General features: G+C 40.9%; 1 protein-coding gene across 1 annotated transcript in view; it reads left to right on the top strand.

Annotated features, from left to right (window-relative positions):
* Nucleotides 1-8,886, top strand: part of usp53b (ubiquitin specific peptidase 53b) — a 32,334-nt gene extending 23,448 nt beyond the window's left edge. Inside the window, exons 11-14 of the mRNA XM_051893653.1 lie at nucleotides 695-808; nucleotides 1,509-1,631; nucleotides 2,468-3,330; nucleotides 8,748-8,886. Of these exons, the coding sequence (XP_051749613.1) occupies nucleotides 695-808; nucleotides 1,509-1,631; nucleotides 2,468-2,502 (272 nt within the window). The 3' untranslated portion in view covers nucleotides 2,503-3,330; nucleotides 8,748-8,886. The remainder of the gene's footprint in view (nucleotides 1-694; nucleotides 809-1,508; nucleotides 1,632-2,467; nucleotides 3,331-8,747) is intronic.
* The last annotated feature ends 5,917 nt before the right edge of the window (nucleotides 8,887-14,803 follow it).

Raw genomic sequence — 14,803 nt, 5'->3', positions numbered from 1 at the left:
ATGCTCTTTTAAAAAATTATGTTTGGTTTCAAACATACACTATAGCTTTTTCTGTCTATATAAGTCCTTTTTACTCTTTTTGGCTTTCATTGTATGGAAAAGAGTAGTTTGAATTTTCTGCCAAATTTCTCCTTTTGTATCCCATAGAAGAGAAGGGTTAGATCTACATGAGCATAATGAGTAAATGATGACATTTTTAAACTATTTAAAACTGATGATGCTGCAAAATATCAGTGTTATTTTACTATTATTTATATAATATTATAGTATTTAATAACATTCTGAATTCTCTTTTGTTGTTATAGAAGTTTTAAATTTAATTTTAATTTTGTTATGTGCTTTTTCATCCAATATTTATATTTTATTGTATTTCATCTTTATTTCAGTTACAGGAAATGATTTAAAGTTTATTTTTACTTAATAAAAACAAAACGGCAAATTATTGCCATGTAAACACTAAATATTAATGCAATTTTAGAAGTTCTTATACAGTTTATATTATTGTATTAAAAATGTTGTGTTTTCAGTGTTTTGAAACACACTGAACTAAAATTTCAATGTAATTCCTCTACTTAAGAAACAAAATTTTTGCAGTGGCAGAGTTTTTTAATTATGTAATTATGCAGTTGAAAAATAGTCTAATTGAATGTAGGCTTACCCCTGTGATTTCGCTGTCTCTCTTTCTCTGTTACAGACACTCAGCTGTCAAGCTCTAAGAAACTAGACAGTGTGAGAGATGTGAGTGCTGGTTCGCAACGAACAAATCAGGGATCCCAAAAAACACCAATGCAGTCTTCAACCAATCGTTGTAAGTTGTACAGTATTTTATGCTTCCATGCAGTTGTTAAAGGGTTACTCCACCCAAAATTGAAAATCCCCTCATCATTTACTCACCATCATGCTGTCCCAGTTGTATATGACTTTCCTTCTTCAGATGAACACAAGCAAAGACTTGTAGAAAAATAATCCATCTCTGTCAGTCCATATACCACAAGTGGATGAGTCCCTCAAAGTTGATGCTTCAAAAACCACACAAAACGACCTCGACAGTAATCCAGCGGTAATTCTCACTTCTCGCGTGAGCTTCACAACACGGTTATATCAGGCTTTACAACATGCTGATGTAGTGCTTCACAACACTATCGTGAACTCACGTATGACAGCTGGAAGCAATTTCTTATATTTAAAAAAAGATTATAATATTAGTATTTTCCTTTCACACACCTGTTGTTTCACTTCAGAAGACATTGATTATTCAACTGGGGTAGTAAGGATTACCATTGCATTCACTTTGTTTTCATTTGTGTTCATTTAACGAAAATCATATAAAGTATATCTGTAATGACATGAGGGTGAGTAAATGATTAGAGAATTTTCGTTTGGGGTGGAATATCCCTTTAACAAAAGAAAGAAACATAGTTTGAAGGAATTGCATTATACATTTAATTTTCTGACAATTTTCTGCTCTTTAGAGTTTTGATACAATTTCTCCCTTTCCAATGTCCCAGTTAAAGTGCTTCCAGAAAGTCCCAGCAGGTTCCGAGAGTCTTCCAGAGATTTTTCTCACCGAGGAGGACAGAGGAGAGAGAGTGAAAGAAGCTACCGAAGATCAGACTCTCTCCAGCACAAAGGTATGTTAATGAAAGATACATATTTATGAATGAAATATTAGCATTATTGAAAACAAATTCTCATCCTGTGGACAGTAGCCTTTGTAGAGCCCATTATATTTTTCTCTATAATAAATCCAACAAAATAATGCAGTTCTAATAATAATTCACACAGAATAAGTGTCAAACAACAACTCTTTTTTTTTTTTCTACTAATGTGCTCATAAAATATTTACACTTTAATCATGTTATAGTGTTAGTGTAGACCATACTTCACTCATCCATTTTTACCTTGCAGTTTTTGAATTTTGTAGATCATGGAGATTTGTGTGTTGCGCATGTAATACGGTTTCCACTGGTAATATGCATCAATCACCCACAAGCCAAAAAAGAATTGCTAAACCTTTTCATGAGCACTAGAGCCCTTTTAGCATAAGCCGATTTTAGACTTTTATTCTGCTACTGTAGTCCTGTCTTTTTTGCTACTTCATGTATATATATATATATAATGGTGTTGATCAATCAGACATTTTGACACTATCAGCTTTTAATATTATCAATGGATTTTAAATAGTTTTAGTATTCACTATTGAGTCCACAGTACTATCAAATAAATAAATAAATGCATCAGTCATTTGAATTTACAATGAATTAACTAAAATGGTGAATCAATGTCATGATTTTTTTTCCCCCCTCTTAGTGAATCTTATTACTTATAAAATTTTTGTTGGCTCACGAGCCAGCATATACAGTCACTGTTTATTTAGTTGAGATAGCAGCTTACAGATATTTTTCTGGGAGTTTGAAAACGTGAAAGAAGCCATGTGCTCATTGTGATTCAACATTTCTATTTTCAGCTGGGGGCGCTTGCTCTGACAGACGGAGCTTCTAAGGGCAACTTTTACACAGGAAAAAGTTTAATACTGGCTAACCTCCAAAATAACCACAAACCATCTGTCCTATTAAACAAGATGCAGAAAGCATATATCTGTTAAAAGAGGCTTAATATTCATGTTAAAATCAGTGTAACCTTATGAATGACTGAGTCTTACTAGCCTGTACAGTTGTTTTTGGTAACACTTTACAATAAGATTCCATTTGATAACATTAGTTAACATGAATTAACAATTCAAAATACTTCAAATGTTAATTTCAACATTATTAAAATCAAAAGTTGTGTCTGTTAATATTATTTAGTGTACCTGAGCTAACATGAACTAACAATGAATGAACTAACACTTTATTAAGTGACATTAAAAAAGATAATACTATAGCAAATGTATTGCTTACTGTTAATTATAGTGAGTGCAATAACTAATGTTATCTAATGGGACCTTATTTGTAAAGTGTTACCTTTTTTCAGTTAAGTTAAAGCAAAATAATAATACATTTTTTTATCTCTCATACTTATACATATAGATAACACTTTAGAGCTTTCATTAACTAAACTACTAAATATATTACTACATTACATAGTACATAGTGAATTATCTAACATCATTCATGTGCATTTACATAATTAGAAACAGCATGAAACTATAATTTATATCTACTGTTCCCCCAAACACCATTTAGACATTTAAACATTTCAGAATGTATTTACTTTAGATAACAAAATATCAAACAAAGTGACATGCTTAAAAAAATTATGTTGATTTTTTTTTCCAGAAGTGACTGTTCTGAGCCATTTATATCTATTTAAAAATGAACTGGTGTCAAGGTGATTTGGTGGACCATGTCTTGATTTTGAAGAATCTATCAGTTGTTTTAAAATGTGACATGTAACACTTTTTTGTCAGATGCTTGGCTTGAAAATTGTATTTCCCTTTCAAGGGAACTCGCGCTGCGTAGTCGCTATGGGAACGCCTCTGCGTGATGTTGTCATGAAGCACGTATGAAATCTGTCCAATCAGGAGACGGAACGTCATAGGCGGGTGACGTCACTGACCAGGAACTATAAAGCCAGCCCGAAAACACTCTCATTCAGCTTCTGTGTCTTCAGCAAGCGCTACGTGTATCTTGTCTGTCTTATTTATTGTTGTCTGTCTACCATCATTCATTACAAAGAATTGGTATTATGGCGAGCGAACAGCAATTTAGAAAGTGTGTTCATCCCTGCCCTCGTTTTATTACGGGTGGGGATACACACGATCTTTGTGTTGTTTGTTTGGGAGCGCATCATGCCCAGGCAGCTCTCAAGGAGAGCGGCTCAGTTCGCGCGCCCCAGGGCTCGGGCCCCGCTTCTGCTGAGGCAGGACGGCGTCTCATGTCCTGGGGTTCGCAAATGGATGTAGCAGCGGGGTTAGAGACGGGCCCTGCCTTATCTCTGCCTTCACCTGCTGCATCCGGTGTGTCGATTCGGAGGCAGGAAGCACGCGTTGCGGTTTCTTCCGCTCCAGTCGACACAGTCACGTTAATGGCGTCTAGTTCTGAGGAGCTGGACGCTGTTAGCGTGACAACGGGAGAGACTGAAGACTCGCCACTTCACTCTCCCGCGAGCGAGGAGCTCATGGAGGTGCTTACTCGCGCTGTTGCCAGGCTTAATATCGATTGGCCAGCCGAGAAGCAAGAGCAGAGAACTGGAAGTAAACTTGATGAACGCTTCCTACCATCAAGGTCTGCTCTACCTCCACGTCGGGCGCTACCATTTTTTCCCGATCTCCACACTGAGGTGTCGAGATCGTGGAAGAGACCGGTGTCATCCCGTGTTTACTCTCCTCAAACCTCCACATACAGTAACGTGATGGGTATGAGAAAACACGGGTATGGGGCGATGCCGAGAGCGGAAGAGACGCTCGCGAGCCATCTCTCTCCACAGGCGGCATCGTCCCTCAAAGCCCCGACGTTGCCCACTAAGCCGCTAAAGACTACATCAGCATTAGTGGGCAAAGCGTACTCGGCAGCAGGTCAGGCTGCGGCATGCTTACACACTATGGCCATCATTCAAGCATACCAAGCTGACCTGCTGAAAGACTTGGGCGATAGTGAGGAAGTGGGGGCTGATTTCATCCATGAGTTGCGTCAGTCAGCAGATTTAGCGCTCCGTGCCACCAAGGAGACGGCCAAGTCAATCGGCCACTCTATGGCAGCCCTGGTGGCTACAGAGCGCCATCTCTGGCTAAATTTGTTTGACATTAAAGATCGCGACAAGACGTTTCTCTTGGATGCCCCACTGAATACGTCTGGCCTCTTTGGTGACGCTATCACATCTGTCACCGAGAGGTTTCAGGTGGCGAGGAAGCAGGCTGCTGCTATGCAGCAGTTTCTTCCTTGTCGTGCCCAAGTCCCTTCGGCTGCTGGGCGGGAGCAGCCGAAGCCGAGTACGAGCTCCTCGCAACATCACAGACAACAGCAGAAGCAGAGTGTTGCTACCCGTACTCCCCCTCCGAGGAGCTGGGAGTCGGGGCAACGCTCGCAGCCGAAGTCCTACAAGGGCAAGACAGATCTGAGGGCTGTCATTGTGGCTAAGAGGGCTTCGGCAAAGAAATCCTGACGCCAGCAGCGTCAGGATCCTGAGGGTGGTCCCCTCCGGAGTCAAACAGTGTTCACCTCTCTCAACGGTGCCTGTTTGTCTTCGGTGCCCTCAGGGGGGAGCTCTGCCAACCCCGCTATCATACCGGGGCGCAGTAGCTCCTCGCGGGTCACCCAAGGGTGGCGCGCTTTCTCTGCAGTCAGTTCAGTTGTTCCCTGCCGGGGTTCCGCTTCAGGGCACTGTGCTGGCTGCCCATATTCCACCAGAGGCCAGCCTCGAGAGGCTGGTTCCCTTAGTAGATTTTTTGTCAGAGTGGAAAAATCTGTCAAAAGTATCTCAGTGGGTCCTGCACACGATAGAGAAGGGGTATGTGATTCAGTTCAGAACACGCCCACCCCGATTCAACGGGGTCCTGCCTACTATGGTGGGCCCCGAGCAGGCTCTGGTAATGGCACAAGAAGTACAGACTCTCTTGCAAAAGGAGGCTATAGAAAGGGTTCCTCCTCCCAGCAGGGAGTCAGGGTTTTACAGCCGCTATTTCATTGTGCCAAAGAAAGACGGGGGATTGCGTCCAATTTTAGATCTACGGCAGTTGAATCGAACAGTAGCAAAGCTCAAGTTCAAAATGCTGACAGTCAAACACATCGTGTCACAAATCAGGTCCGAGGACTGGTTTGTCACGATAGATCTAAAAGACGCATACTTCCATGTATCAATCCTCCCGCAACACAGGAAGTTCCTAAGGTTTGCTTTCGGGGGCGAAGCATTCCAATATCGGGTTCTTCCCTTCGGCCTAGCATTGTCACCTCGCACCTTCACCAAGTGTGTAGACGCGGCTCTGACGCCCTTGCGTATGCAGGGCATCCGCATCTTAAACTACATAGACGATTGGTTGATTCTGGCTCAATCAGAGCAGATGGCGGTCCAACATCGAGATGTTGTTCTCGCTCACATGAGAAGGTTGGGGTTGAGATTAAACGCAAAGAAAAGTGTGCTTTCTCCTGCGCAGAGGACCACTTATCTAGGCGTGGTGTGGGATTCGGTGATTATGCGCGCCCGTCTATCTCCGGCTCGCATAACATCGATTCTCTCGACTGTCTCAGACATAAAGCTAGGCCAGTCACTCACTGTCAAACAGTTCCAGAGATTGTTAGGTCTTATGGCAGCAGCGTCCAACGTGATACCTTTTGGCCTGCTGAACATAAGACCATTGCAGTGGTGGCTCAAAATCAAGGGGTTCTCATCGAGGGGGAATCTTTTTCGTATGAATCATATGGAAGCAACCTTGGTTTCTGTCCCAGGGACCTGTGCTGGGGGCTCTCAGTCGTCGCGTCACGCTAACGACAGATGCGTCCCTCACGGGCTGGGGGGCGATCATGAGTGGTCGCTCGACTCAAGGTCTTTGGCAGGACCATCATCTTTCGTGGCACATAAATTGCCTGGAGATGCTGGTGGTATTTCTAGCTCTGAAATATTTCCTTCCAGACCTCAGGGACCATCATGTGTTAGTACGATCAGACAACACTTCGGTGGTCTCTTACTTGAATCATCAGGGGGGTCTGAGATCACGCCCTTTGTACAAGCTGGCGAATCAGATCCTCCTGTGGTCCCAAGGGAAACTGCTCTCCCTCAGAGCAGTATATATCCCGGGGTACCTGAATGTGGGAGCAGACATCCTGTCGAGGCAGGGGCCGAGGCCCGGGGAATGGAGACTTCACCCAGAGATAGTGAAGCTTTTATGGGAGAACTACGGCGAAGCCCAAGTGGATCTGTTTGCGTCTCGAGAGACGACTCACTGTCCACTGTGGTTCTCAATGTCAAACCCAGCACCTCTTGGGCTGGATGCTTTGGTACAGCCATGGCCGAGGCTGCCGCTGTACGCCTTTCCCCCGATTGCGCTGCTCCCGGGAGTTCTGGAGAGAGTGCGCCGGGACGGGGCCCGTCTGTTATTAGTAGCCCCGTTTTGGCCGGCTCGAGTATGGTTCTCGGACCTGGTATCCCTTCTCGACGGGTCTCCGATGGAGATTCCGATCAGGAGGGACCTTCTCTCTCAGGCGGGCGGTCTGATTTTGCACCCCCGTCCGGAGCTATGGAAGCTGTGGGCATGGCCTCTGAGGGGGCACAGCTCAGAGGTTCCGGTCTCTCAACCGAGGTTGTAGAGACCATTCTCCAATCCAGAGCTCCCTCCACGAGGAAACTCTACTCTTTGAAGTGGAGATTATTCACTTCTTGGTGTGAAAATCACCAGTGGGATCCTGTTAACTGCCCGGTTAGCGCAGTACTGGATTTCCTACAGGATAGATTTTCTTTAGGGTTATCCCCCTCCACACTGAAGGTGTACGTGGCGGCCTTAGCTGCTTACCACGCTCCTTTGAGTGGGGTATCTTTGGGGAGACACCCACTTATCACTCGTTTCCTCCGTGGCACTTTGAGGTTGAGACCCGCAGTTCGCACGAGAGTACCGGCTTGGGATTTGGCCATTGTGTTGCAAGGCCTTTCTATGGCCCCCTTCGAACCCATTGAGGAGGTGCCAGAAAAATTCCTTACGCTCAAAACAGTGTTTCTGCTTTCTATTACGTCTCTCAAGAGAATTGGAGACATTCAGGCCCTGTCGGTGTCTCCATCGTGCCTTGAATTTGCGCCTGGTAATGTTAAGGCTTTCCTTCATCCCAGACCGGGATACATACCTAAGGTTCTCACTAATCCTGTGAGACCTATTGTGCTGCAGGCCTTCTGTCCTCCTCCTTTTACGTCCTCGGACCAGGAAAAGCTAAATCTGCTGTGCCTGGTGAGGGCGCTGGATGCTTATGTCCACAGAGCTGCCATGTGGAGAAAAGCTGATCAGCTATTTGTATGTTTTGGAGCACCTAGGAAGGGTCTCCCTGCATCCAAGCAGAGAATGAGCAAGTGGGTGGTCGAGGCCATCTCACTTGCTTATGAGTCAGTTGGACAGCCTTCACCCTTGGCCGTCCGGGCTCATTCAACCAGGAGTATGGCTGCCTCTAAGGCTTTAATCTCAGGGGTTTCCCTAAATGATATTTGTGATGCGGCAGGCTGGTCCTCACCGCATACATTTGTGAGGTTTTATGAATTAGACCTTGGCTCCACTCCGGGGGCGCAGGTGTTACTGTGAGTTGAGCGCTGAGGCCTTACACGAACGGTCACTTGCTCGTATGGCGACTTTGGGATTTCGTTCCCATAGCGACTACGCAGCGCGAGTTCCCTTGAAAGGGAACGTCTCGGTTATGTATATAACCTTAGTTCCCTGAATAGGGAACGACGACATGCTGCGTTGCCCTGCCATACTCCCGTCATGCCCGTAAGCGACTTGCTTCAGTATTTTAGAAGCTGAATGAGAGTGTTTTCGGGCTGGCTTTATAGTTCCTGGTCAGTGACGTCACCTGCCTATGACGTTCCGTCTCCTGATTGGACAGATTTCATACGTGCTTCATGACGACATCACGCAGAGGCATTCCCATAGCGACTACGCAGCGTCTCGTTCCCTATTCAGGGAACTAAGGTTATATACATAACCGAGACGATTTGCAGTCATTCTTTAAATTATATTATATGTTATTTAAGACATTCATTCATTTTAAGTAGATAGGTATCCAAATATATTTTTGACCACTGTTTATTTATATTCATAATTTGATTTTTTTTAGATATGACATATCCTCGATCATCTTCTCCCCCTGAAAATGGCCCGAGGTTTCATTCTGATCAGAGACAGAGAACTCTCTCTTCACGAGTCTCTCGACCTGAGCATTCATCAGTACATCCTCGTGTATCACCCCAGGAGTCACGCTCAAACCAGGGAATGGCCACTGGCACCAGTCGTCACATTGAATCATCATCCCTCTGCCATCGTGGGTCCACAAATGTCCCAGAGCGTGGCAAGTCCAAGCCCTCATGGAGACCAGTGCGAGAGGTCCTGAATGTAGACAGTGTGCTGAGCGAACTAGAACAACGTCAGCAGCAGCAGCAGCAGCAGCGTGGGAGCCCTCGATGTGTCCGTCGATTTGACCATGAGAGAGGGCTGATGAAGGAGAAACAAAAAGGTCTGATGACTATTTACGAAGATGACTCACGATTGGAGACTGAAAGTCAAAGCTCCCAGGAGTCTCAGCGACAGATGATGGTGACCAGACCTAAAGGTGGAGCAAATATAGCACAGCGGAGTGATAATTGGATGATCCAGAGGACAGAGTCAGGATATGAGAGCAGTGATAGGTTGAGTAGTGGTTCCACCAATCCTGACTCACCAGGTGTTGAGAACTTCACAGGCAAAGAGCTCAGACTCAGTCAAGAAGCACAGCACCTCAGGTAGGAGAAATTATGTAAAGATAGGTGTAATGTTTTTCTTTTGTATTCCTTGGTCTTAATGCAGTGGTGTATTTTCCCAGGGATCAAGGCCATAATAATCAAGGTGACTCAAAAATGGAGGCAGTGCGTTCTCCGCTGTATCACAGTGAGTATTACTCATACATCATGGCGTCAAGTCACTTTTCACAAAAATGTTAAGCAGCAAAAACATTGATAATAATAATAATAATAATAATAAAAATAATAAATGTTTCTTGAGCAGCAAATCAGCATATTAAAATGAATAAATTGCATTTTTATATTTATTAAAATAGAAAACACAAGTTTCTTCTATTTTGTGCACATAATAGTGAATGTACTTTCATTTTGTCAATAACAGAATACACCTTTCGTGGACAAAATGCACTCAGCATGTCATGAAATCCATTCTGTTCACTAAATGTTTATGTACATTACATTTCATGAATCAGCATTCAGCACATCACAAAAAGCTCATTCTGTGGAGTACATATTGTTTTTTTTTAACCCCCTTTCATGGACTAAAGATATATTTCATTCACAGAATGAGCATTTCAGGTCACATTTGGCATCCCATAAAGTAGCATGTGCTCAAAAGGAAGTTTTAGTTTAAGCTACAAATGAAACCAAGCTCCATCAAACCCCAAAAGATACACAGGCATTTGGAGTCCAAAAGACTGACTCATCTACAGTTTTGTCATGTTTTTGTATACTTTGCGATTTTACGCAACTGTAATTCTCTCTAATTCCATGGTAGCACATGGTAGCATGCCAAAAACCGAGAAAATCCCTCTCTCTCCTTCTTCTACTGAGCAAAAAGAGACAGAAGCAGCTTAAAATTTCAAACACTTCATCCCACTAAAGAGTGTTGTATTACGTTGGAAAACAGGGATGAAGGAGGAAGAGAGAGAGATAAAAATGAATTCTTGTTGGGCTTGTGTGGCAGTCACAGAATCAGCCCTTTGATATCTCTGACTTTCAAATCTGCATGTACTATTTCTGAATCTTGGTTTCCCAGAAAGCCACTTCTTAGTAAAGAAAAAAACATCAGAAGCTAATGTGCCAGTAGGACAGCACACAATCAGTAAGATAGAGAAATACAGGAGTACAGTGAAAGTGAAAATAGAAAAGCATCATCAGTTGTAAAATGTATTCTATAAGCTTGCTAATGCCTAAATCTTAGACTTAGAGCACGTGTTGTATCCTGTGGCTTTTATCCTCACATGGAACTCAGCAGGTTGGCAGGAAAGAGATGAATAGTCTGTCTATTTATAAATAAGTGAGTAGGATGTGTCCTAGTGAGTGTGTCTGTGCCCACTGCGATACAGCTAGGGGGATTTTGGCAGTTCTGTTCCTTTGCTGCTACACACCCATGGCAGAGATGCAAAAATCCACCTTTTAGGCTTTAATGTCTGTTGTTTTATGTCTCAAAAAATAAATTATTTATTTGCATTTTGTTCCCTCAGGTAAACATTTGGTTAAAATTCAGGGAAAGAACTCAGAACATCTCATGAAAGGCAGCCCAAGTTCAAGGTATTTGCAGGTTTTGTCTTTACACTGCAAATATGTTACAATATATAGTTTACATTTATAACAGCATTTCATGGTGATATTTAGATCATAGTTTGATCACAAGAATATTAAGAAAAATATATAAACCTTCAAAGAAATGTTAAATACAAGTTAAAAATCCAGTCGATTATCAACTTGTTTTTATGCATACAAATAACTCATTGACAGTTCTGCACGTCAATAACATGCCTCTAATTTTTTGTCCTTCCAAAAACACATTAAAAATGCAATTCATATTATGACTTTAATATGCCTTATGTTTTTCATTTATGAATTAAAATGAATTTTTTAAAGGGAATAAAGTAAAAATGTGAGGGTGATGTAACTGTACTGATATACTAATAAAGAAAAGAGCCTCATTAAAAGAACATACTGTAGTTACTCACACAAGTTATACCACATGACATTTGTGATATTTGAATCATTAAATTTCAAACCATAAATCAACATCAACACAAGAGGACATTTCTAAAAACGTATTATTCTTACATATTTGTTTTAAAATACATTTTTACAAGACTTATCCTTTTCTTCATCATGGACACTTTGACTCCTTTACAATCAAAGTCTATAGAGCAAGTGCATAATGGTCCATTTCTGTAGTTTTTTTGTTGTTAGTTCGTTTTTGTTAGTTTAAATGAGACAATACAGTATGTTAAGAAAATATCTGAAATATGTAAATATGGTGAAATAAGGTGACATCTAAATAAGAGAGTTCATGTTTCACAGAAGGAAGCTTAGATACTCATCCTGTGGTGCCAGGAAAGGGGGCAACACAGAGAAAGACCCATCGGCCGGTGACCTTCAAGCAGAGCAACAGGAAGTTTCCATGCGTTGGCACCACAGCCCAGAAAGCCCCCTTCTGCGCCGCCTGGGCAAGATCAGCAGTTCAGAGTGTAACAGTTCTGATGAACTCACTAACCCTCTTTCAGAGCAGGAAGACAGTGCTTATCGTTCTAGCACCAGTGAAGTCGCTCCACACGAATCACCGGGTCCTAATCGCACCATTTACCCTTTGCAGCCGAGGGAAGAGTCAGTAATAGCTCCATCAATGCCAACTCACTCCAAACACGCACAGCGACCGATTGAGATAAAGACTCCATCCTTCCGTCCCAGAATTTTACAGGAGCCATCACAGACAGCATCCAGAGCATCCGGTCGTGGTATTTCATCATTGCACACCACCGCAGTACACAAAAGAATGGAAATCAACGGCACATGCCCAAGCTCATCAGATGTGAGCTCAAAATCATGTTCTGACCAGGAAAGAGGGGAGCAGGTGTCCAGCGAGCCTGAGGAAATATCTTGTGGGTGGGATAAGCCATCTGCTTCAGTGTCTCCAGGATCAGGAGTAGCGCTGACCACTTATTTCTCTGTGGATAATTGTATGACAGACACCTACAGACTAAAGTATCACCACCAGAGGCCGTTGGTCCTCTCCATGCCTGAGCCAAGAGGAGCTGTTAAGGATGGGAGAGACACGGGACACTCAAGCCGCATAGAGAACCAATCTGAGCGTGCCAAAACTAAGCCTGACTCTGGTATTTTAAAGCTCAGCTGAGCTATTCATTCATTCATTGATATATTGTCATATTGACACTACCGTTCCAAAGTTTGGGGTTGATGTTTTTGATCACCAAGGCTAATTTATTTCACCAAAAAACGGTAAACACAGTGAAACTGTGAAATAATATTTCAATTTTAAATAACTGTTTTCTATTTTTATTATTATTTTTTAATTGAATGTAATTTATTCCTGTGATGGAAAATTCAAAGCTGAATATTCAGCATCAATACTCCAGTCTTCAGTGTAACATGATCCTTCAGAAATTATTCTAATATGCTGATTTGGTGCTCAAGTATTATTATTAATTTTGTTCAATAATTGTGCTGCTTAATATTTTTGTGGAAACTGTGATGCAATCTTTCGTAACATTATACATGTCTTTACTGTTACTTTTGATCAATTTAAAGCATCCTTTCTGAAAAGAATATTTCTTAAAAAATTGTACTGATCCCAAACGTTTGAATGGTAGTTTATGTATTTAGTAACTTACTTACTGCTGTTAGTAGCTTAACTAAACTAAATTGTCCTTTTCAGGCAATAGCATCAATAAGCCCACTGCTAAATGGCACCCTGTGACTTCAAAAGGGCTTGATGAACATGGATATTTGTGAAAGTTATGGTAAGTTCTCACTAAACCTTGAGATATTGTTGTAAATTTAAAAGTTTAAAAAGTACAATTCTTTAAGTAATAATATTGCACATTGCACAGATATCTTTTCAACTTAGAAGTTTAAAAAGTACAAGACTCCGATGTTTAATGACAAAATAAACGTATAAAATTCACACACTACATGGATGAGTACATAGTGCATAAGTACATAGTGTATAAGTGCTTAGTGTATAGTGCTCCATTTGGGACACAGCTAATGCTTTGATAGCATTAACATAACATAGCAATTGCTAAATGAGTACAGCATTTCACACACCTAGTCTCAAACAAAGCTCATGATCCAGTTATTAAAAGAAACAAGTTCATAAAACTATAACACTTCAGATTACTTGAAATGTGTCAGTTTTGTAAACTCAAGAGAAAAGTTCTAAATATGCATAAAAGTTAATTTGATTTAACTAATTTGTTTAAGTTTACCCTACACAAACCAATGAATTATTTTGAGCATTAGGGTTTACAGTTTAAAATAAAAACTGTATCTACAGTACCAGTCAGACATTTTGACACACCTGGCTGAATGTAAGTTTCTCATGATCTAAAAGCTCTTTTTATCTAAAGTACCTGGAAATCTTGACAATCGGGCTCAAAAATGTTTACACACATAAGCTACTGCGATAAATGAGAGGGATAACTACAACATTCATAATTTTACTGTTTTAAACTTACAGCTCTGAAGTTACTGTAAGCAACACAACAAACAACAATGTAGATATCAGCCATTTATAATGTAAATAACACACAGCAGAGAATTGTGCTGACAAAGACCATAAAGGAGCATTATCTAATGAAACTGTCTTCAAGCTTCAGGCAAACCCAATGTTTAGCTGAACCAAGCAAACTAAGACTGTTACCTGGCAGATGGTGTATGCGATGCCCTATTATTTTGATAAAGAACCTGAAAGGAGATAGGCTAGTGGTGAGAATATAATAAAGATACTGGCAGATAAATTTGTTACCTTGATGAGCTTGATTAATGGTATAATTTGTTCTAAATGAACCTTTAATAAAGAAAATGCAACCTTTAACAATAAGCAAACACAATCAGCACTACTATTTTATAAAAATCTAATTTATAAAGCTAATTCAACGTATTAATAAATACTATAATACTGTATAAATAATATCAAAATAAAAAAATATATTCTGTTGCGTATTTGACTATTACTATTACTACTACTGTATAGCCTAGTTGCAATATTAAATAATAATAATAATAAAAATAATAAAACAATAATACATTTAGTACTTAGTACTTTATGTATTTAAAAACAATGCAATAATAATAAGTATTCTTTCTTATCAGGTCCTGGTGACCCAGTGAGATGTAATGCAAGAGAATTGCCAAAGAAGTTGAAAAATATGGATTGTTTTTGCACTTGTAATTACAATGTATTTGAAACTGAAGAAAGCATAAGAAAAGATTTTTCCTTTTGTACCCTCTTCCTGTAAATTTTGAAGTTCCAGTATCTTATAAGAGCCATCCACAGGAGGGCAGTATGCACTTTGGATTGAATCAGTATTTGCTTGTGAACAAAAATGACAATTTTATGCTGAATATCAAATTTATT

The sequence above is a fragment of the Ctenopharyngodon idella genome, chromosome 1 (genome assembly GCF_019924925.1).
Source record: "Ctenopharyngodon idella isolate HZGC_01 chromosome 1, HZGC01, whole genome shotgun sequence".
In the NCBI taxonomy this organism is placed as follows: Eukaryota; Metazoa; Chordata; class Actinopteri; order Cypriniformes; family Xenocyprididae; genus Ctenopharyngodon; species Ctenopharyngodon idella.
Note: the sequence above shows the minus strand (reverse complement) of the source record. Positions and strands in the feature narration are given on the sequence as shown.